General features: G+C 35.1%; 1 protein-coding gene across 2 annotated transcripts in view; it reads right to left on the minus strand.

Moving 5' to 3' along the window:
• WWP1 (WW domain containing E3 ubiquitin protein ligase 1) overlaps window positions 1-23,002 on the minus strand; it is a 111,478-nt gene continuing 88,476 nt past the window's right edge. The window contains exons 19-25 of one of the 2 annotated variants that reach the window (XM_021710835.1): window positions 22,126-22,259; window positions 21,896-22,036; window positions 16,737-16,857; window positions 10,495-10,599; window positions 7,771-7,867; window positions 7,238-7,310; window positions 1-1,335 (exon numbers count right to left, since the gene is read on the minus strand). In XM_021710835.1, coding sequence (XP_021566510.1) covers window positions 1,236-1,335; window positions 7,238-7,310; window positions 7,771-7,867; window positions 10,495-10,599; window positions 16,737-16,857; window positions 21,896-22,036; window positions 22,126-22,259 — 771 coding nt within the window. In that variant the 3' untranslated portion in view covers window positions 1-1,235. The remainder of the gene's footprint in view (window positions 1,336-7,237; window positions 7,311-7,770; window positions 7,868-10,494; window positions 10,600-16,736; window positions 16,858-21,895; window positions 22,037-22,125; window positions 22,260-23,002) is intronic. The other variant, XM_008054900.2, reaches the window with a different exon arrangement.

Genomic DNA, 23,002 nt, shown 5'->3' on the forward strand with positions numbered 1-23,002 from the left:
GAAATTTAAATTTTTGTATTAATTAGGAAGCCCGGTTTGCTAAAAGTAGCATTAGTGACATTCACATCAGATTTTAATGTTACACATCTCTGTGGTTCAGCAAATGCCCTCATAATGGAAAACAAACAGCATTACTTAGGACAAAAATAACTTTATCAATGTAAAAAGGGGGGACCCAAAAGATTTTGTTATATGCTTATTTAATTCAGGTACATAGAACTGTCATGAATTTGAGAGGAATGAAGATATGCAAACACTAATAGAAAATCATTAGCCTCAGATATTTGTTTGGGTGTTCAAATGATTATATAACTCTTCAATCCCATCTGGTTTTACAAAACCAAAACTTTGAACACAAACAAAAGTGGCAAAGCTCACATTACCTTTTATATGTTCCTAAGTATTAAACTGTAATTTATTGTAAATCAAATTTGAAGAACATCACAGATTTAAAAACAAAAGTACAGAACTGCCTGATTCTTTTTAATTTCACAAATACCTAGTACCCCAAAGTAACATGTAAACAAACCTCTATGCTGCTCAAGGAATTCTTTCCAATCTCTATAACAAACTAAATGGTATTGGATCTAGTACATGACTTTCATGTGTAAGTTATGGTTTCATTCATTACTTTGTATTACTGATGTAGTAAAGAGGGAAAATTTATTGTATTTATTTAAAACAAATGGACAGGTTCAAGCACCTGTCTTCAGAAAAGCCAGCAGCATTTTTTTTTTTAAACATAAAAAAAGATTTGACCTAAGCCCTTAATACCTTTCTGAACAGCCATGCAACTAAACACCCTCCGGAGATGTTACATAAGGGAGAAAAACGGAGCAATTTGCACTTTTCCCCCCATAAGAGAAACAAGGTAGAGCAAATCCAGATCTTTTTGAATGAATGGCTGTCGTGTTTAATACACTTGGAGCTCTATAAAACTAGAGCCACTATCATATATGCTTATATAGATATATACTTATTTTTAATAAAGTCTCTTGCTTGCTTTAAAATTTAAGGATGATCTTTTTCTGGTCAGTCATATCAAGGGAACAATAAATAAAGTAGAAAAGGATGAATTGTTTTGCATATTTCTGTGGAAGAACGGAAAACATTTATACTTTGAGAGGTTCAGAAAATTCACTGTACAGAATGAGCAGCTTATATACACTCTCTGTGCAATTTTTCTTGACTGGGGTATTTAAATGCAAGCGCTCCTCCAAAATAAGAAGCCACATTCATTCTTGTCCAAATCCTTCTGTCTCTTCTATTGCAAAAAGAAGTTTTTCCTTTAGTTGTTCATAACTCTTATATGGTGGTAGATCCAAGCGATTAAAACTGAACAAAAACAAAGACAAGATGTTTTCAATAAAATAAACTATGAAGAGATTTCTAATACAATATTTTTACAGTACATCTAAAAGCTAAATGTATATATGTATATATACTATTCAAGTGGGGACCCAGCAAACTCCAAAATTTATTTATTTAAAAAATGTGTTATTTACTCTTACATGTTTAAACTTTCAGTCACCTTCAAAGTACTCTCTGATACAATACACCTATGGAGATGCTTTTCCCACTGCTCAAAACAGTTTTTGAACTTGTTAATTTTAGTGCCTTTTAGTGCTTCTGCCATTTTTTGTTTCACCACTTCCACTTCAACAAAATGTTTCCCTTTGAGGACTTTTTTTCATGCAGAGAAACAAAAAAAAGTCACTCAGGGTGAGATAGGGTGAATAGGGAGGGCGGGGTATGGGGTTCATGCCATTTTTGGTCAGAAACTTTTGAACATTCAGTGTGGTTGGGTAGGGCACTCAAACCACCCATGACGAAATGGGCAAATGTACTGAAACAATCTCAAAGAAAATACACTGAAACCAAACATAGCCTCTCACAACAATGCTAGCTGGTACACTGATGCTGATGGGTTCCTAGAACACTTACCTGGAAGAGGAAGGCTGTATTATAAGGGGTCTACCCTCCAAAAGATAATTCCGTTTTTTAAATCCTACCTCATACGTACAAAATTTTTGCCAGAAGTATTCTAACAGTTTACTACTATTAATACTTAATTGGTATATTGACACTTAAATTTCTTAGAATAGTCTATTCAAATTTAAGACATATGTAAAAACTAAATATTTCTCAGAGAAAAATGGAGTTACAAATAAATGTAGAATATGTATAAAGAGTTGAATTTTTAAATTATTTTTTCTAAACTATTCTTTCTTGTTACATGTGTCATGAGTCCTCCTAACTTCTCTTTGGGTAAGACTCCATTTCTTTCATTCACTCACTCATTCATTCATCAATTAGTTATTTACTGAGAACATTTTATATACCAGATATATAATTTTACATAAAAAAGGGGAGGTAACCCAAAAGGTTCTTCTGGAAGCTGGTGATGAAAAACTAAAGTCTCTATCCTCACGGAACTTACATTCTGGGACGGAGGCAGTCAATGAACAAATACATTCTTTGTCATTTCAAATAATCTCACCACGTCTATAACCTCTTCTAAATTGGTACTTTTTCAGTCTTGCCAGACTCAAAGAATTCCTTCTTGAGATTAACTGATAAAATATGGGAAAATACTGGAAAATGCTTAAAATAGCAATGTTTTAAATTTACAAAGGTAGAATGATATTTCTGTGAGATACAGCACTGAACTGGGTTAGGAATTGGGTGTCTAGGGTTTTGGTCCCCACTCTTATTAGTGACTAGTGAAATAGCCCTGAGCAAATGAGAACCATTCTGTACTTTCATTTTCTCATTGGAAGGTCTCTACAGATTATCCAAGTACCTTCTTATCACTCCCACCACTTCCCCTCTGCCCTTGCCCTCTCCCACATAAGATCAGAAACACTAAAAATTAGGGGCCTTTGGAATAAAGCAGCTAATTAAAACAGTGCTATTCTCAGGCCATATTATTCTCTGTATTTTAAAAGAAGTTAAATAAGTTAATGACAGTGATACAGCAAACCATATCTTGTCCTCCCCTTTACTTTATACTTCAAGGTAGAGTCTGATAGTGAGTAAGGTCAGGAAAAAAAATTATTTTACAATACTTCCTACACCGAGACCAACATTCACTTTTTTTTTTTTTTTTTTGATTCAGAGTCACTCTTTCGCCCAGGCTGGAGTGCAGTGGCACGCTCACAGCCACCCCAACGTTGACCTGCTGGGCTCCAGCGATCCTTCCACCTCAGCCTTCAACAGTCACTTTCTAGCTCTCTTATACCCTTCACATATAGCCTTTGCCAAATTCTGTCATTCTATCTACCAAATTTCTCCTGTTTTTTCCCTCCTGATCTTTCTATTGTCACTACATCCTCGTATATACATTTCCCTATCATCTTGTTTCTGGACCATCAGATAATTTTCTCCTTAGTCACTCTGTGTCCCCTTTTGTTTTCTTTTTTATACTTCTCTACATATTGCTAAGAAGACATACCAAGGCCACTTTTAACTGCTACGGATGGGAGGGGGCATGGTGGGAGAAGTAAGACTACGCTCTTCAGTGTAGCCTCTATGAAATTAATGCTCTCCGAGCATACCACATAGTTCTGTTTCTATGACTACACTCTCTGATGGTGCACCCTAATCTGAAATACACTTTTAATCATGAATCAGTCCAAATGCTAAAATTCCCTTAGAGCATCTTTCACATACTATCCCTACCTCACAACTTTTAAAATTTGTTTTATTTTAGCATTTACTTCAACCAAATATGGATGATGATTGACTGGTTTATCCATTAGATTCTAAAATCTTCTAGATCAGGAAATCCCATACCATTGCTCTGTTTCACATTTAGATATTTAGTATATGTTGAGTTGAATAACATGAAAGTGGATTACTTGAAAACATCTCAAACAGACTTCCGTTCTAAGATATCAGCCGTTATGTTTTGTGCTGTTTTACAAAAGGATGGAGACATGCTAAAATACATTCATTATTTACTGAGTATTTTCTAAGTGAATATCAAAATACTGTTGGGGCTTTGAATCTGATGTGTGTATATGTGTGTGTACACTCAATCAAATTTGGAACTTCTACTTTTTTACCTATAAAGAAGAAAGAGACCGAACCAATGCATACCCCATGTCCTCTAAGGAAACAATACCCTGCTGGCTTGCGATACCACTGCACACAACCCAAGGAGAGCTGGGAGCTGCCACCTCACGAAGCAAAGCACTGGAGATGACCGCAGAGGACCCTGCGGCCTCCTCCTCTGAGAAGCATCAAGACTAATTCCATCACAGATGATGTCATTGCCCACTTTATCACTTAGACTAAAGGTGCAAGTCTTTCTGGATCATTCGTTCTCACCCAAATGCTCATCCCAATACTGATCTGTATTTCCCCGATCTAAGTAAATTCCCAACCTGTCCTCCATCTCAGATGTTTCCAATCCGTTCTTATGTACTTTTGTTTCATGACTTGCAGTCTCTTACAGTCTTAACAACTCTTGCCATAACGGAAACATACCCAGCTAGTCTGAAATATACCATTTCCCTTGTAGCCAATCAATAAAACGTTTCTTATCCGGGCCACACTTTGTCCAGTTATGCAACCCTTCTGAACTTTTTGCTATTTTCTGCTGACCTCTTGGTCGTGCTCCTCCATTTCCTGAAAGCTTTGGCCTCTGGTTCTCAGTACTCATCATTCACAGGGATGACATGCAATGTTACAGCCTCCTAGTTCCTCACTCTTCTCACCTTTAGTGAGTTGTTCCTCTGTTTTCTTCAGTTATTGACACCAGGCCCACACCTTGAACCTTCCCATCACCAGTTTTCTAATTAAAAATCCTGTTCTCTAACTATATGGCTTTCTAGCTTATTTCAATTAAAATGCCAACCTGTTAACCCATTACTTCCTCATCATTTTATCCTGTCCTCAGCCTCTTCCTGTCCTCACTGTTTTCTTTTTCCACAGTCCATTATTATAATTATTTTATTTATTTATTTATTTATTTTTGAGTTGGAGTCTCACTCTGTTGCCCAGACTGGAGTGCAGTGGCCACTCCCGGCCACTGCAGCCTCGACCTGCTGGGCTCCAGCAATCCTTCTGCCTCAGCCTTCCACGTAGCTGGAACTATAGGCGCACGCTACCACACCTGGCTAATATTTTTGATCTATTGTAGAGATGAGGTCTCACCAAGTTCTCCAGGCGGGTCTAGAACCCGTGGGCTCAGGCAATCCACTCACCTCAGCCTCCCAAAGCATGGGATTACAGGCTGAGCCACCGAGCCTGCCTTATTATAATTATTTTAAAGGGCCAGGTGCAGTGGCTCGTGTCTATAATCTTAGCGCTCTGGGAAGCTGAGGCGGGAGTATTGCTTGAGTTCAGGGATTAGAGACCAGCCTAGGCAACATAGTGAGAATCCCCCTCTCTACAAAAAAATAAAAAACATTAGCCAGATATGAGGTGCATGCCTACAGTGCCACCTACTCAGGAGTCTGAGGCGGAAAGATAGTTTGAGCCCAGTAAGTCAAGGATGCGGTGAGCCATGATCATGCTGTTGCACCCCAGCCTGGGCGACAAAGTGAAACCCCTACTCAAAAAAAAAAAAAACTTTAGAGGTCATGGTTCATCATTATAAGATATAATGTATTTGTTATTTGTGTTTTTAAAAGTATTTGTAAATACTTTGGATCACCCCTCTCCTTCTTTTGAACTAACTAATCAAAACTCAAATCCTGAATGAACTTTCTTGTTCCTTGTACCTCACCAGCTGAGAATTGCTGGGAGAAAAATCATGCATTCAGGTAGGTTGTTGTCATTTCAAATGAACAATCCAGTACTGCCCAGCATTCTTATCCATGTTTCTCCAGTAAGTACTTGCCTATTCTCTAACTTTCCCGATTCTTTCTTTCAGTAGTTTTTTCTTTCTTCACTCTGAGCCAGTGACAACTTTCTCCCTTATCGTAACAGTATCTCTCTTTTATTTATGTGAATTATATCTACTGATACTTTATTATAAGTTAAAACAGAAATTTAAGAAATATTAATTTTCATATGAAAGCAAACATATGGTCATTACCAAAGCATTTAGAATGGAGTTTCTAATTTGCTGTGGACATGACCATAAAAAATTTCCCACTAGGTTTTCTATCTGTTACCGTGTTAGCAATCAGCCTATTGGGAACATTTTATTGAAAACAACAACAACAACAAAAACATAACACTTTAATGGAAAAATGATGACTATTTTCAAAGAAATCGTGCAAAGAGTGACCTCATTTTATAGTTTTGCAAATATCTTATTAAATATCTGGCTTAATAGAAAACATCTGGATTCTTATATATATTCGCACATTTAATCTGTTATACTACATTGTTTTGGTTTAAGTATATGAAAATCTGGCCTCACACAAATAAGTAATTAGAAAATGGAGATATACTCTAGTAATCTTTTCTGATAATTGTGGATATTATTCTTCGGTATTATTCCAAATCTGACAAGGTTATGTACAATGTAGGTTCTGAAATCCTATCAGAGAACATTTTGTACTTTGTTGCATAAAATCCATTGGTGTCTCATGCTCTTTGAATGAGTGGATCTTTCACCCATGCATAATTTTGTAACATCATGCACTGATTGGTTATTTGAAAATATTGGTTCAATAAGTTATAAAGATTTTCTAAATGTCAACACATTTAATTAATAATACTACTAACCTTGTCAGTAAAGTCTTGAGAAGCTGTCAAGCTTCCAAAATTCTAATTTTGTGGTTTAAAACCGCCACTTTTATCATTGTATCAATGTCAGTTTTCCTTAAAGTGACAGGCCAAGTCATTACCTCTCAAGTAAGTGTTTGCCAAATACCCAAGTCTGAATAAACTACTGGTCATTCTTTCATGTAAAAATAGTGCTCCATTAAAAAAGTAAGCTTGTTCAGCTTTAACTCAAACAACTACCCAAGGGCTTTCCTTCAATAAAATCACCATTTCTCTGGTGTGAAGTGCTTCATGCAGACTTCATATTTTGTCACACCAGTATTAAGATGTATACTCAGGCATCAATATTTAATAAAGTTAAAAGTTTTTACTGCTTCATAAAGAACACACTTCTCTCTCTCTCTCTCTCTTTCTTCTTCCCCCCAAACGCCTACGCCGTCTCCACCTTTGGGGTACCCTGAACCCGGCAGGAGCTGGACTCTGGCAAAAACACAAAGCAAAACAAAAGATTCTCTCTGGCTTTCACCTCCCTATTTAGGATTCTTGAACTTACCATGTATGGCTTCTTGGTAACCAGGTGTCTTTGCCAACTTTTTCAATGCAAAACTTTTGAGGCCCATTACTTCCTAAACCAGGAAAACAAGACAAACTTTATCTGGTCCTTAAACATTTTAGTTAAACAACTAGTGAAGTAACAGAATAGAACATGTCATCATAATCATATGAATGATACAGAATAAAGAAGAAATTCACAATGTAAGTTGCTTCTACCTGGAGACAATCCTTATTGTTGCAGAGATCCAGCAATAACAATTACAATGGATAGAAAACTATTTTTATAGAATCTTGCTCCCTTTACAGTCACCTTAGGAAGGAAAGCAATGGTCTTCTAGGCTGTTTGAAGAGACTTTCATTTTTGTCTTACAAATGTCTTTGATATTAACTATTTTTTTTTTCTTCTGACAGATACCCTAACATAGAGCATAGAAGAATAATCCTTAGACTCAAGTCTATTTTATTTTATTTCCAAAGGCCATCATCATCACAAAATTATCTAATGAAAAACTGTAGTAGAATTACATTTACCCATGAGCTCAGCAAATCCTCCTAGAGGCAAACGGCAGGTTCCAGTGACAAACTGCAATAGTCGCATTCTTACTTCATTGTCTGTCTCTTTCACAAACTGTGTAATAAAATCAAATGCACTTTAATATAAAATAAATGCTAAATTATCTTCAATAATGAAAGTAGTAGACACTTGAAGAAATTAATAATCTTTAACACTGAGAGAAATTAATAATCTTTAATGCTGAAATTGGCTTAAAAGATGTGATAAAAGTGGTTGTTGGATTTATCATTTATTAAGGTGAGGCACTATGCTAAGCACACTATGAATCTTTGATAACTTTTCACAATAACATGATATGTTGGCTACTATTATGATTACATCATCTCACAGACAGAAAATAAATGAGAGATTTAGAATGTCACTTGTCTAAAGTCATACCTGTGAAAAGTGCAACCAGGATAAATATTGTTGGGTTATAATACAAGAGCTATCACCTACTGGGGGCTCCTGCCAAACACCGTGCCACAAGCTTTTTGTATATTTAGTCCTCACAACAGTTCTACGAGACAGGTATGATCATTAACACCCTCCAATACGTATACAAAAACGGAGGCCTAGAGAGGTTAAATAATTTGTCCTCAAACTACTAAGTGACAGAACTAACATTTGAACTCAAGTCTGGTACGGGGCTAAAGCACTGCTATTTTTCCCTGAATCAACTACTCTTCTCCCTTTTAAGCGACAGAAAACAAATGAACACCTCCCTACTGCCACTCCCAAGAGCTTGTAGTATTTGCTCCTACCAAACACCATTTTCCCAAAGTTTCGTGTGCTTTTTGACAGTATCTGAAAAACCACAGTACATATTCTTCTAAAATTATCTATTTCATTAACTACTTCTTTTCAAAGAAAGACACAAATGGGTAATGTAGTGAAGTACTCATTTGTTTGGTTTGAATATGACAGAAAGCAAGGAAGTTAGGGAGCAGATAGAAAGTAATGTATCTTAAAAATAGGGAATACATTTTAGCTAAGGTTAAGAAAAAAATGCTTGCTAATCATGACTAAAAATGTTTCAGTGAATTGTGCTGAGGCAAATATTTCATCAAAACACACACAAACAGCTTACTGCCAGATGAGCCATAAACCTCATCACCTTTAACAGTTTTAAATTTTTTTAATGTTTTGTGGAGATGTGGTCTTGCTTGTTGCCCATGCTGGTCTTGAACTCCTTGGCTTCCCAAAGTGCTGGGATTACAGGCATGAGCCACTATGCCCAGGCAAACTCACAACTTTCCCTAAAATAAACCCAATTTAGAAAACACAAATATTGATTTGGATTTATATGACCCTAAGCTTAAGCTCCTTAGCTATGAAGACACAAAAATGTCCAAACAGACAGCTAGTGAACAAGTGTAATGAAACCAGTGAAGAGCCTAAAGGGGAGAGAGATTACAGACACCTGCACACATGCAGGTGGTACTTCAGTTCCGATATTTCAGGCTCAAAAATGGATGTATTCCTTCCCATTTATAATAGGCAATAGTATGGAATGCAAAAGGCAGTAGAGGGCACATAGCATGCAAAGCAGCTTTCCCGCTTGTGCTTCCAGGTGCTCAGATCCCAGAGTTGCTTCCAGTGTTACTTATATACTAGCAGACACTTTCACTACTACACAGAATATAAACTTTTTTTTTAGTCAAACAGAATCACACTGTACCTTCCTTTTCCCCTTAACATTGTATTAAAACATATTACTCCAATATTATTGTTAATTTGTATTTTTTAAAAAGTAAGGAAAAAAATGACTATAAGATAGAATCACAGATAGATATATAGTAGTTTATTTGGTCAGTCCTCTCCTAATGGACATTTAGGTTGTTTAAAATCTGTTAGTATGCCAATAATGTGGCATTAGATACTTTTTACACACGTTGAAGTATATTTTAAGGTAAGTTTCTAGAAGTGTCCACACTTCTTTAAAATGTTAATAGATTCATGACATACATCCTTATGAAAAGATGCAGATTTTGGGAAATCTTTCTATAGTAATACAAAATCCCAAATTACTTTTTACCTAAAAATGACAATCAGAAGTAGGCCAAAAGTTCAGTCATTGTGTTGTTCAAATGAGTCTTGGTAGAACATTTATGTGAAGAATATCCCTGAACTAGAGATTTTAAATTCTCAAAGTCTATAAAATAAAATGTTCAAGATCAGTATAGTGCATTTGGATTCCAGAGACCACCCTATTACAGTTTAAGCCAAAACATGCACACAAAAATAAATAAGTAATACATAAAGTCATTCTCGAACATTATCCCCTAGATATTGTGAATATTCTAATTCACTAGCATATTGTTACTTTAGAGAAATTAAAGTATCTATCTGCACTGACTTTCTCAATACAGACATACTTCTTCATATATTTCTAGAGTTATGTGGAATTTATAGGCTACTTTGATACCACTAGAAAAAATGCTGTGCCTACAATGATTACCATTAAACTACTATTTAAATAAGACTCTCATTCACTTCTTAATTTAGAAAGACAGTTGAAGAAACAATGAAAAATAATTTTAACAAGTGTTCACACTATTCACTTCAGATTTAGAGTTGAAAAACTAAAACCATGTCCCAAAGCACTCTCAATTTAAAAAAAAACCTATTTTTTAAACCACTGTTTTTTAAGGAAATATGGTCTTTGAATCCTTTGATTTCAAAAAGATAAAAGCAAATACCTGCCAAAACCAAATGATTTGCTTGCTGTTTCTTGTATAATGTCGATACACAGTGTTTCTCTGCCAATCTGCCAAGTCAACCTCCTGCATGCCACACAACATAACCTGGGAAATGAGCGCAGAATCAGGCCACAGTAAAGATTTAGTGAAGAGAATAATTATTTGACTGAAATTATCTAAAGCACATTTATGCACATGATGACATAATTATGTGAAAAACTATGTGCATGGCAAATAATGATCACAATAAGCAAATACAATAAAATTTATAGCAATTTAGCATAAAGGATTCTTTGGTATTTTATCTATGGCTATTAAACTCAAACATCTAGAGTAACTATTCTTCAAGGAAAACATTAGTTGTACTGAAAAGCACATCTCCTTTACTATATATGTATATTATATATATATACACACACATATATATATATATATATGTATGTATAATATACTCTGTATGTGTGTGTATACATACAGAGGGCCAAACAATGTATACACATTTAAGAGACATAATCTATGTATTACTTTTCAAAGTTGAATTATGGTAGCAATGTATAGTATGACAATGCTCAACTGTCCTTCTGCCATTTTCTTTGACGGTCCTGCCAGTCTCATGGTGATGCTAGCATTCATTTGATTAATACCTCTTTGGAGTAAACATCATTTTAAAATGTGTATACTGTTTTTTGGCACTCCCTGTATATCTAAACTGGGTAGCCAAATTGATTAGTTTCAAACATAAATTTCTAGTTCTCCTTTTTAAAATCTATGCTACTGTATATATTTAAAAATCAAAATATGCCAGCCTCCTATTATTCATCTATCCAGCTTATTTTGGGAATAAAATACTCTACATATGTGAAAATTTCAAACAACCCCAACTTGTTATATATGGGATGAAAACTATTTTAGGCACATTAAAATACCTAGTTCTTGTTTTAGTTTCTTTCTTTTTTTTTTTTTTACAAATCAACTTTGAGCTATAATTTACATACAATAAAATGCACATATTTGAGTATATACCTAGATGAGTTTCCAGAAATGTATATACCTGTGTGACCACCATCACAATCAAGATATTGACTGTTTTCACTATGTCCCTTTTTGTAGTAAAAAAAAAAAAAAAAAAAAATCAACCCCATCTCTGGCTACAGGTGACCAATGATTTTACCATAGATTACATTTGTCTTTTTGAGAATATTATATTTATATGCAAAAATACATATTTTTGCCAAAAATAGTACATGAGCACGGGCTATTTTTTTCCCACTCAATGCAATGTATTTGGGATTCATCCATGTTGTTGGTATCACCGAATAGTATTCCATTATATGAATACACAAGAATTTGTTTAGCTAGTCACTTGTTAATGGACATTTAGTTTACTACCAATTTTTGGCTTTGAGCTGAAATGAGCATTTATATACAAGTGTTTGTGTGGATATTATTTCATTTCACTCTGGCTTAACACGATAAGAAACTACCAACTCTATCCCAAAGTGATATTTCATTTAGTTTTAATCTGCATTTCCTCAATTACTAATGAGCATCTTTCTATGTGTTTACTTGCCATCTATATATCTTCTTTTACGAAGTTTTTAAAAGTGATTCTTGTCTTTTTGAGTTATAAAAATGCAAAGAAGCCGGGTTCGGTGGCTCAGCCTGTAACCCCACACCTTTGGAAGGCTGAGGTGAGTGGATTGCCTGAGCCCACGGGTTCGAGACCCGCCTGGGCAACTTGGCGAGACCTCATCTCTACAATAAATCAAAAAATTAGCTGGGCGTAGTTCCAGCTACTTGGAAGGCTGAGGCGGAAGGATCGCGGAGCCCAGCAGGTCGAGGCTGCAGTGGCTGGGAGCGGCCACTGCACTCCAGTCTGGGCAACAGAGTGAAACTCCAACTAAAAAAAAAAAAAAAAAAAAAATAGCAAAGAAATATGTATTCTGAATATAATAATTTTGTCTCAAAAGTTTTTTCCTAGTGTGTAGGTTGCCTTTTCACTATTTAATGCTGTCTTTTAAAGAGCAGTATTTTGGTTTTGATGAAGTTCAATTTATCCATATTTTTCTTTTATTGTTAGTGTTTTTGTATTCTCCCTAAGAAACTTCTGCCTACATCAGGATCTCCTATGTTTTCATTTTAGCTTTCAAATTTATGCTTATGATTAATCTTAAATTAATCTTTGAATATGGGCTGATGTTGGGGTAAAATTTAATTTTCTTCAATATGGTACTTTAGCATCATTTGTTAAAGAAATATTCCCTTTCCCCATTGAAATACATCTTAGCACTTTTACTGAAAATCAACTGACAGAATACTTGTGGGAATTTTTTTTTTTTGGAGTTGGAGTTGGAGTCTCACTCACTCTTGAACCCAGGCTGGAGTGCAATGGCACACTCACAGCAACTGCAGCCTAGACCTGCTGGGTGCAGGTGATCCTTTCACCTCAGCCTTCCAAGTAACTGGAACTACAGATGTATGCTACCATATCCGGCAAGCTTTTTGTGATTTATTGTGGAGACGAGGTCTCACTAAGTTGCCCCGGCTAGTCTTGAACCCCGGGGCTCAAGCAATCCTCTCGCCTCAGTCTCCCTCCCAAAGTGGTGGGATTACAGGCTAAGCCACCATGCCCAGCAACTTGTGGGACTATTTCTGGGCTTTCTAGATCTATTTGTCTATCCTTTCACAAATACAACACTATCTTAATTATTATAGCTTTATAAATAAAATTTAAAATTAGGTAGTTCCAAGTTTTTCCTTTTTCAAAATGGTTTTTACTCTTCTAGAGCCTTTTATTTCCTTCTAATTTTAGAGTCATCCTGCCACTTTCTACAACAAATTCTGCTGGAAAGTTGACTGAGATTGTGTTGAATTTATAAATTAATTTGGAGAGAACTGACATTTGAACAATATTGAGTCTTTCAATCATAACAGTGTATTTTTCCATTTATTTAAGTTTTCTTTAATTTTTTTGAGCAAAGTTTTGACTCTTTAAAAATAGAGACCATGTGTCTTTTGTTAAATTTGCTCCTTTTCTTGACATGTTAGTAAATGAAACTTTAAAATCTCAGCTTTAAGTGTCTGTTTTTAATATACAGAAACACAATTGATTTCTTATTATTAACCTTGTACCGATGGCCTTGTTAAATTTACTATTATTTCTAGTAGTTTTTTGGTAGGTTCCACAGAATCTTCTAAGTTGACAATCATGTTGTCATCTGTGAATAAAGTGTTTTACTTCATTTCAACCTTTATACCTTCTATTTCTGCTTTTGCTTTATGGTACTGGCTAGGGCATTAGTTGAACAGAAGTGGTGGAGTAGACATCTTTGCCTTATTCCAAATCTCAATGGGCAACTTTCAAAGTCATACCACTTAGAATGATATTTTATTACTGTTGATGATGATGCCCTTTATGAAAGTTGCCTTCTATTCCTAGTGTGTTAAAAGTTTTTATGAAGAATGATTGCTGTATCTTCTTCATGTTGAAATAGATTTTAACCTATAAAAGTGGATGTGATTATTTATAGCCATTATTTTGAACAGTAGTATGAATAACCATTATTGTGCATTATTTATGGTTAAGAGAGACAATAAATGGGAAAAGAAGAACAGACTAGAAGTAAAAATCAAGACAAAGCAAATAAAAAAAAACACCCCAAAATCTGTATTTTCTTATAGCTCTGTACTGCCAGCTAAATGCAAGTACACAATCAGAAAGAGCTTCAATCTTCTTATACGTCAAAGTAAATTAGCGTATGTTCTACCTATTTCATAGGGCTATATGTGAGAACAATGCAAACATTGTCAAGGACATATGAAAGTATGCTCCTTTTCTACTGTTCCACTATTTTACTTTCATCTCTGCTTTAACAGATGGCTCTCACTACAACATCCTTCTTCCACTGGGCAGACCTCTAAAATGTCATTTTTCTGAGATTAGATGAGATCAGGTGTGTTCAGGGTAGTATGGTCATAGACCAACAGACATTCTTTTTTTTTCTTTTTGAGTTGGAATCTCACTCCGTCACCCAGGCTAGAGTGCAGTGGCACACTCATGGCACCCCAGCATTGACCTGCTGGGTTCTGGGGATCCTTCTGCCTCGCCTTCCAAGTAGCTGGAATTACAGATGCCCACACCCAGCTAATTTTTTGATTTACTGTAGAGATGAGGTCTCACTATGTTGCCCAGGCTGATCCCGAGCCTGTGGGCTCAGGCAATCCTTTCGCCTTGGCCCCACAAAGTGCTGAGATTACAGGCTTGAGCCACCAAGCCTGGCCAAAACAGACATTCTTAATCGGGGGTATGGAATATTTGAGATGTATGAATTTAGAGGATGTGAGAATGTTTAATTTTCTTCAGATTCTTAATAAATTCTGTGATTTTTAAAAAGATTAATAAATACTACCCTAAAAACTGTTTCCATGATATTTTTCTAATATGCTTCTGCAATTGGTTTACGTAAGCTATTAAGAAAGAGATGTTAGCCAAGTTTTGTGAGTGTCTACGTGTCATTCAGGCTCAGAATCCTGATTTTTGGCCTTCTGTATCTGCAGGTTCTGCACCCACAGATCCAAACAATAGCAGCTTGAAAAAAAAAATCCAAAAATTAAAAATACAAATTTAAAAAATATATTTTAACAACTATTTATCATAGCATTTACATTGCATTAGGAATTATAAGTAATCTAGACATAATTTAAAGCACACAAGAGATGTGTGTAGGTTATATGCAAATACTATTCTATTATATACTATAAGGGACTTGCGTATTCATGGATTTTTGTATCTATGGGGTGCTAGAACCAATCCCTAATTGATAACTGAACTTCCTAGGTCAGTCAGTATTGCTAGAAGGTTGATTTCTATACAGGAGTATTTCTGTATAAAATTTAAAATGTTATTTTTCATATGCACATTTGATTATATGAATAAGCCAAGTTTCTTAATAGCAGGCCCAAAATAGCTACAGGTGAAATATTGCATTCCAAAGCAGGCAGAGAGAAAATGTCAAGGACTACTTTAATGCCCTGTGTATATTCTAATCTATATGGGAAAAGAAGACTCCAAGAATTTCTGATAACTAATCATTAGGAAAATGCAAATCAAAATAACAATGAAATATCATCTCAGACCCATTAAGGTGAATACTATAAGCAAAACAAAAACAGAAAATAACAAGTGTTGGCAAGATTTGGAGAACTTAAAATTCTACATTTCCGATGGGAATGTAAAATGGTGTAGTTGCTACAGAAAACAATATGATGGTTCCTCAAAAAACTAAATATAGGATTATCATATGATCCAGCAATATCATTCCTAAGAATATATCCAAAAGAATTGAAACAGGATCTCAAGGAGGTATGTGTACTTTCATATCCACGACAGTATTATTGACAATAGTCAAAAGGAAGAAGCAAGCCAAAGGTTCACCAAGGGATGAATGGATAATAAAATGTGGTAGTATATATATATATATATATATATACACACACACACACACACAATGGAATGTCATTCAGTCTTAAAAAGGAAGGAAATTCTGACAAATTCTACAGCATGGATGAACCTTGAGGATATTATATTAAGTAAAATAACTCAGTCACAAAAAGACAAATACTATATGATTTCACTTATTAGGAAGCATCATGAGTAGTAAAACTCTAAGAAATTTGAGTTACCAGAATGGTAGTTGCCAGGGGCTAGGGAAAATAGGGAGTTGTTTAATGGGTACATAGTTTCAGTTCTGCAAGGTGAAAAAGTCTGGAGATTGGATGTACAGTAACATGAATATCCTTAATATTACCGAACACTTAAAAATGGTTAAGATGTTTTATTTTATATTATGCTTATTTTATTACATACACAAAGAATTCCTGATATATTTCTAATAAGACTAAATATAGTTAAGACCACTAAGAACTCATGACTTAAAATTGATCTTTGGAGCAACTTGCTACTAAACTGAGATTTCAGAAAGCTCTCAATTTTATGAATAATGTTCTAATAACTCCTTATGACCTGTAACTGCTGGCACTAATGGATGATCATATTGGTGCAGAGAACATAATCAAGATTCTCACCTAATGCTAGAATTAATAACACCCAAACATTTGGACGAATGAGAGGATTTAAGATTGTGCTACAGGATTTAAAAATGGGTGAACACTATTCTGTAGGAGCACAAAATTACTCCCCCCCCATTAACATTCCCTACAATAGCATAAAAAAAGAACCTAACCTCCAATTCTTTTTCATCAAAGTATTGTAGCCATTGAAGAGGGACAACTTCATTAAAACCATCAAGGAAAGCTTTGGTCTGTTCCTGTACTCCTCGAGAAAAACGCCATTCTGTCATTAAGCTGAAAATAAAGATGGTATTTAAAAATAGGTCATTTGCATGTGAAGTAAGACTTAAAAACATCAAGAACTTCTAAAGTTCCTTGTCATTTTCTACATATACCACATATCTATATACATATACACACACATAACACACATATGTAAATGTATATGTATATATATGCATGCATATAATTTTAGATTAATACGTGCTTTTCCACTAAGAAATTAGTTCTAGCACATTGGCAGCTACTAAAAAGGATGCTTTAAAAATAAATAGGAAAGAAGAAAAAAATAAAGAAATAAAATAAATAAGAGGTTCCTCACTAGTAAGTATGACAGCCAAATCCTAGCACTAATTATTTCCTGTTTATATTTAGATAAATAACTCCAAATATGGAAGGAAATGACTAGTTTTTTAACAAGCTCTGCTTCTGCCAAGAAAGACTTGAAGATGCTGACTCAAAGTCTTTCACAGCAGGGAAATAAGGGAGTATCCTAATAACACGCAAGGACAATCTGTTCACAAGCCGTGTGCTTATACAGATCCTGGTGTGAGAAGGCTTAAAGTAGGAGAATAGGTTCTTTACATGCTGCTTTATTGGAGAATATGAAGATTTTCTAACCATAAGAAGAAATCAACTAAGATGAAAGTAAAACATTCTGAGGAGACATATAAAGCAAGTATAGAGTAGGAAAATATGAATAAAAAGAAATAAGCAAAAAAGTCTGTCAGTGAAAAAATCTTATACAAGGAGCTTTTGAAGGGAGGTGAGAACCCTCTGGACAAAAAAGCACGTACAACCTGGAGGAAAAGCTACTGATACAAAGAAAGCCGAGTTATCCATACTCCTCCCTTTTCTAACTCCTCTTTTTGTGTACTAGAGGAAGTTGGTCTTATGTTTTTCTATGGTCAATCTTTCATTCTTGCTGCATCCAAAACTTTCCTTCAGTTCTTAAATCCTTCTTATCCTATGTCCTCATCTCTTTCAGACTATGCTTTCCCAAAATCCCTTCCTTCAACCCAGTGTCTCTTTACACAATTCTCTGTCCTCTCTTTACCAATACATGGACTATAAGAGCACACTGTACTCACTGTATCCACTTTCTCACCTCTCATTCACATTGTAAAACATCTCCAAAGAATGAAAAAAAATTTTCTACAGAAATGTCACCCAAGAACTTTTTATTGACAAGCCCAATGCAAAGTTCATGCTACATGAACTTCCTATAACACTGGGCATTAATTAGCATTCCCAATGATCACACACAATTTTTCTCAGGTCTGGTAACACCATCATTCCCAACTTGGCTTTGGAAAACTCTTTAGTTTCCTTCGTTGGTTTCACACATTCCACAAATTGTTGGTGTTACTTAGATCTCTGTTTTATTTTCCTCTTCTAGCTACTCTCTAAAAATGTTATTTTCAATTACCAAAGTTACAACTATCATGCAAAAGTAAGTAATTCTTAAATTCTCAAATCCTGCTTCCCTCTGAGACTAAGATATTTATAGGTCATCTCTCCTTGGATAATCCTGCTAACACAATTTAACTGCCAACCAATCCAGAAACCTCAACCATCAAATATTTTATTTCCTTCACTACATGTAATCAGTCATTGAATCTGAACTATCTCTATTCGTTAAACATCCTCAAAAATTCATTTCATCCTTCTTATCTCTGCTGCATCTGCCCTGTATCAGGCCTATAATGCCTGACTACTAGATTACTGAAACAGTCTTTCAACTAGCCTTCTGGTCTCTAATCACTCCCTTTACCAACAGTCACTCCTATTCATCCTCCAAAGAGATGCCAGAACTAGCTTTCCAAAAGCAATCCTAATTATCCCATCTTGGTTTGTTTTTGACGACTCATTATAACCTAGAGCAAAAATCCAGGTTTCTTAGAACCTGGCTAACATAGTAGGCTTCTATATAGCCACTATTTCTCAGCATCTTATACCATTCCCAACTGTAGTTGAAGATTCACAGGATAAACTAATCATTTTAATACATCAATTTTTCTGCTCTTGCTGTTTTCTTTCCAAAAAGCTGTCCCTCTGTCAGGCAAGGTCTCAAGCATTTTTTAAAAAGATCTAACTTATACACAACATCCTGTGAAGAACTTTCCTGACTCCTTCCAGCAGAAACAATTGAGCTTTTTCTATTTTGGATTCCAACAGTACTTTACCTGTTCTTCTACCATCCATTTACTCATACTCACTGAGGTCCTATTTGGTGTAAAAATGAGGTCTCACAACAAAAAAAGAAGAGTATTGTTACATCATTTTCAAGGGCATGATTAAAAAACAAGTTAAAGTATGTTATTAAGATGGAAACAAAATCCTCCAAAAATTGTATGATTAAGTTAATGACTCATATATTACACAGATAAAATTTTTTTTAAATGGTAGTTACCTTAACCCATAGTAAAGTTCAAAGTAAATATAAATCTTACATGTTGAAATTTTACTTAGACTGCTTTTGATATCTGAAACCACTGACAGCATTTTTTTTTTTTTTGAGTTGGGGGGTCTCACTCTGTTGCTCAGGTTGGAGTGCAGTAGCACAATCACGGCTCACCACAGCCTCAAACTCCTGGGCTCAAGTGATCCTCCTGACTTGGCCTCTCAAGTATCTGGGACTATAGGTGTGTGCCACAATGCCCGAATAATTTTTTTTTTTCTTCAAATTTTTGGTAGAGACGAGGACTCACTAAGTCACCTAGACTGGTCTTGAATTCTTGGGCTCAAGCAATCCTCCTGCCTTCCAAAGTGCTGGGATTACAGGTGTGAGTCACCATGCCTGACTACTGACAGCATTTTTAAAACACTTAGGTTGTGCTATTTAATAATTATTGTTGGACTTTGTGAAAGGCTTAAGGCTTAACAAATATATAAAGTCTAGTGCCCTATGCACTACTTTTGTGAATAGATTTTCTTCAAAATATAGTGTTATTGTTTTTTTACACTAAGAGTAATAAACGCTCACTATAAAATAAAGCAAAACAAAATTACCTTAGAGAGTAGAAAGTTATACAAAGAAGAAAATCAGTTATTGGTAATTTCTCTCACACAGATGACTGGCTTAGCAAAAAAACCCAGAAAGCAAGAGGCCTAGAATGCCATGCTAACTAAGAAGAATATATTTAACTTAGTAAACATAGAGACCCTAAGAGGAAGTGAATTTGAAAGACTATAGCAATTTACAGGTTAAGATGGGAAAGAAGAAGTGCTATGAAATTTTAGGAAAGCAATATAACAACATCTAATAAATATTTTTTGATTCATTAACTTCACTTTTTATAAGTCTATCCCACAAAACAAGTATCAGGCTATATGGATTCATGCTTAAGGTTTTCTGCTGCCTTGTTGGTAGCGGCCCAAACTGGACACAATCTAAATGGCTCCTAGTAACAGAAATGGCTAATTACTATATAACAGATATACCATAATTTATCTAGCTAATAGAAAATGAGTTAGATCTATCCCTACTGATCTGAAGACCAGAAAAAAAAAGCTACACAGTAGTTTGTATTATATGTTCTCATTTTTGAAAGAAATATAAAAAATAAATATAAAAAACTTGAAAGGAAGAAACAAAGATGACAACTAGAATTGATGTCTATAAGAGGATGAAAATTGCAGTTACCATTAATAGAAGATGTCAAGAAGAGACAATAGGTAGGAGAAAATAAAAAATTTGATTTTGGACACATTGAATTTAAGACCCTTTAGTAGTTCAAGAGTTGGTAAATTTTGGCCCAAGGGCCCTGTCTAACCTACCATCTGTCTTTTTGCACAGAATATGAGCTAAGAATAGTATTTACATTTTTATAAAATCATTGAAAAATATTAAAGGGATATTAAAACAATAATACTTAAGGATATGAAAATTATATACAATCAAACTTCAGTGTCCATGAGTCATTTTATTGGAACATAATAACACTTATCTGTTCATACGTTGTCTATGGCTCCTTTTGCACTACACCACAGAACTGAGTAGTTGCAATAAGACTGTACATGGCCTGAAAATCTAAAAAGTTTATTGTTTAGATCTTTTCTACAAATATTTGAATTTACCTGGCTGGCAAATGGAAATTATTTCTAAGGGTCAGATATATTTTTAATAGAAAATTGAAGCTATAGTAGCAGAGTATTTATAACAGCAGGTTGAACAAAAATCCTTAGAAAAACACCCACATTTAGGAAATGGAGATTTAGAGAACCACCGTTAAGAAAGAGAAAGTGGCCAGGAGAGGTGGCTCATGCCTGTAATCCCAGCACTATGGGAGGCTGAAGAGGGAGGACTGCTTGAGGCCAGGAGTTCAAGATTAGCCTGGACAACATGACAAGACCCCGATCGTTACCAAAAAAAAAGGTAAAAAGATAAAGTAAAATCTAGCCAGGTGTGGTTTGCAGGTGCATAGTCTCAGCTACTTAGGAGTCTGAGGTGGGAGGATTGCCTGAGCCCAGAAGTTCAAGGCTCCAGCGTGATACAATAACACCACTGCAGTACAGCCTGGGTGACAAAACAAGATCTTTCTTTAAAAAATAATAAAAATAAAGAGAAAATGGTAAAAAAAATTAGTATGACACAGGATCACGAAATTCAAGAGAACAGAGTTTCAAACCAGAGGTTGTGGTGAGCACTACTAAAAGCATAAGTTAAAAAAAAAAACAACAACACAGAAAAATGACACGGAATGGAAAATGAGCATTAGACAGACTGTCAAAGATTGAGCTCCAGCCTTGGTTTTGCTGCTATGTAACAGAGCTTCAGGCCCTTCACCTAAATGTGAAGGGGCAGTACAGTCTTTGCAAAGCCCTGTTTCCTGTCAATGTTTCGTATTTCTGAACTGGGCAAAGGCAGAATGGCTACAGCACATGGAGGGTTTAGTGAAGGTTGCCATGTACTCTCTTATTTCTAGCACATTAGCACTGGTGGGAAGATCTTCCAAAGGGAATGAAAAGGGGATAAAATTACATGTAAAGATAGAGGTTTTAGTTCTGACATGTTCTACAAATTAAGTTCAATAAAGTATTATCACCTTACCCAATATATTCATCTTTGTTCTCCTCAGTCACCAGGATATTGGAACCTCCCAACTTCAGGTCATGTGAAGTAACTTTTCCCAAAATTTCCATGTCAACAGAAAAGTACATTTCTAAGCCACATTCTTCAATGTTGTTGTCTCTGGGCAAAATAAATATATATACACAAATTAACAAAATGTGTAAATGGTTTTCAAGAAAATGCCTAATTGAAAAAAAAAATCTTCAAACCTTATCCAAATAAGGGAGTTATAAAATTCAGTATCAATAGATTCCAAATCCTTAATAGTAAGTTTTTTACTTAGCATTCGCTTGTAGAATGGTAAAGAGAAACCAGTATCGATAAATTTTCCATGAAATAGAGCCTGCAAAGAAAAACAAAAAGATTTTAAGTTCATAAAAAAAAAATTTCTTACTTAAAAATCAGTGATAATAGAGAAACCATGAGACTTTACAAGCAAACAAAGCATTTAGGAAGTTAATGGCATAAATCATGAAAAGTAAAATACTATATAAAATGCTAAATGTGAAAAATTATTTAAACAAAATCTATCTCACAACACTCAGCTAAATAATGTACTATCAAAAATTGTACAGGATAATAAAAGACCTCTATTTACTATACCATGCCTCACTCTTCCTAAATGCTTTATAAGTTAAATTAACCTAATTGGATAAAGAAATAAAAAGGCCCCAGGCACCTGGAAAAGCCCTGTTCCTACTCTTTTCTTTCTTTTAATCTTCTATTTTGATCTAGGGGGTACATGTGCAGGTTTGTTACACAGAAACATTGTGTGATGGTGAGTCTTAGAATTCTATTGAGCCTGTTACCCAGGTGGTAGACATGATAGCCAGTGACTTCGTTTTTAGCCCTTGTCCCCATTTCTCCCTCCCCTCTTTAAGACCGCCCCAGTGTCCACTGCTCCCATCTTTGTGGATGTGTGCTTACAGTGTTTAGCTCCTGCTTATTAGGGAGCACCCATGGTATTCAGTTTTCTGTTTCTGTGATAATTCACTCAGGGTGATGATCTCTAGCTGCATCCATGTTGCTGCAAAGGACATGATTTTTCTTTTTAATTGCTATGTAGCATTCTGTGGTATATATGTA

This window comes from Carlito syrichta, unplaced genomic scaffold (assembly GCF_000164805.1).
Source record: "Carlito syrichta isolate Samal-C Ts95f unplaced genomic scaffold, Tarsius_syrichta-2.0.1 Scaffold301606, whole genome shotgun sequence".
Lineage (NCBI taxonomy): Eukaryota > Metazoa > Chordata > Mammalia > Primates > Tarsiidae > Carlito > Carlito syrichta.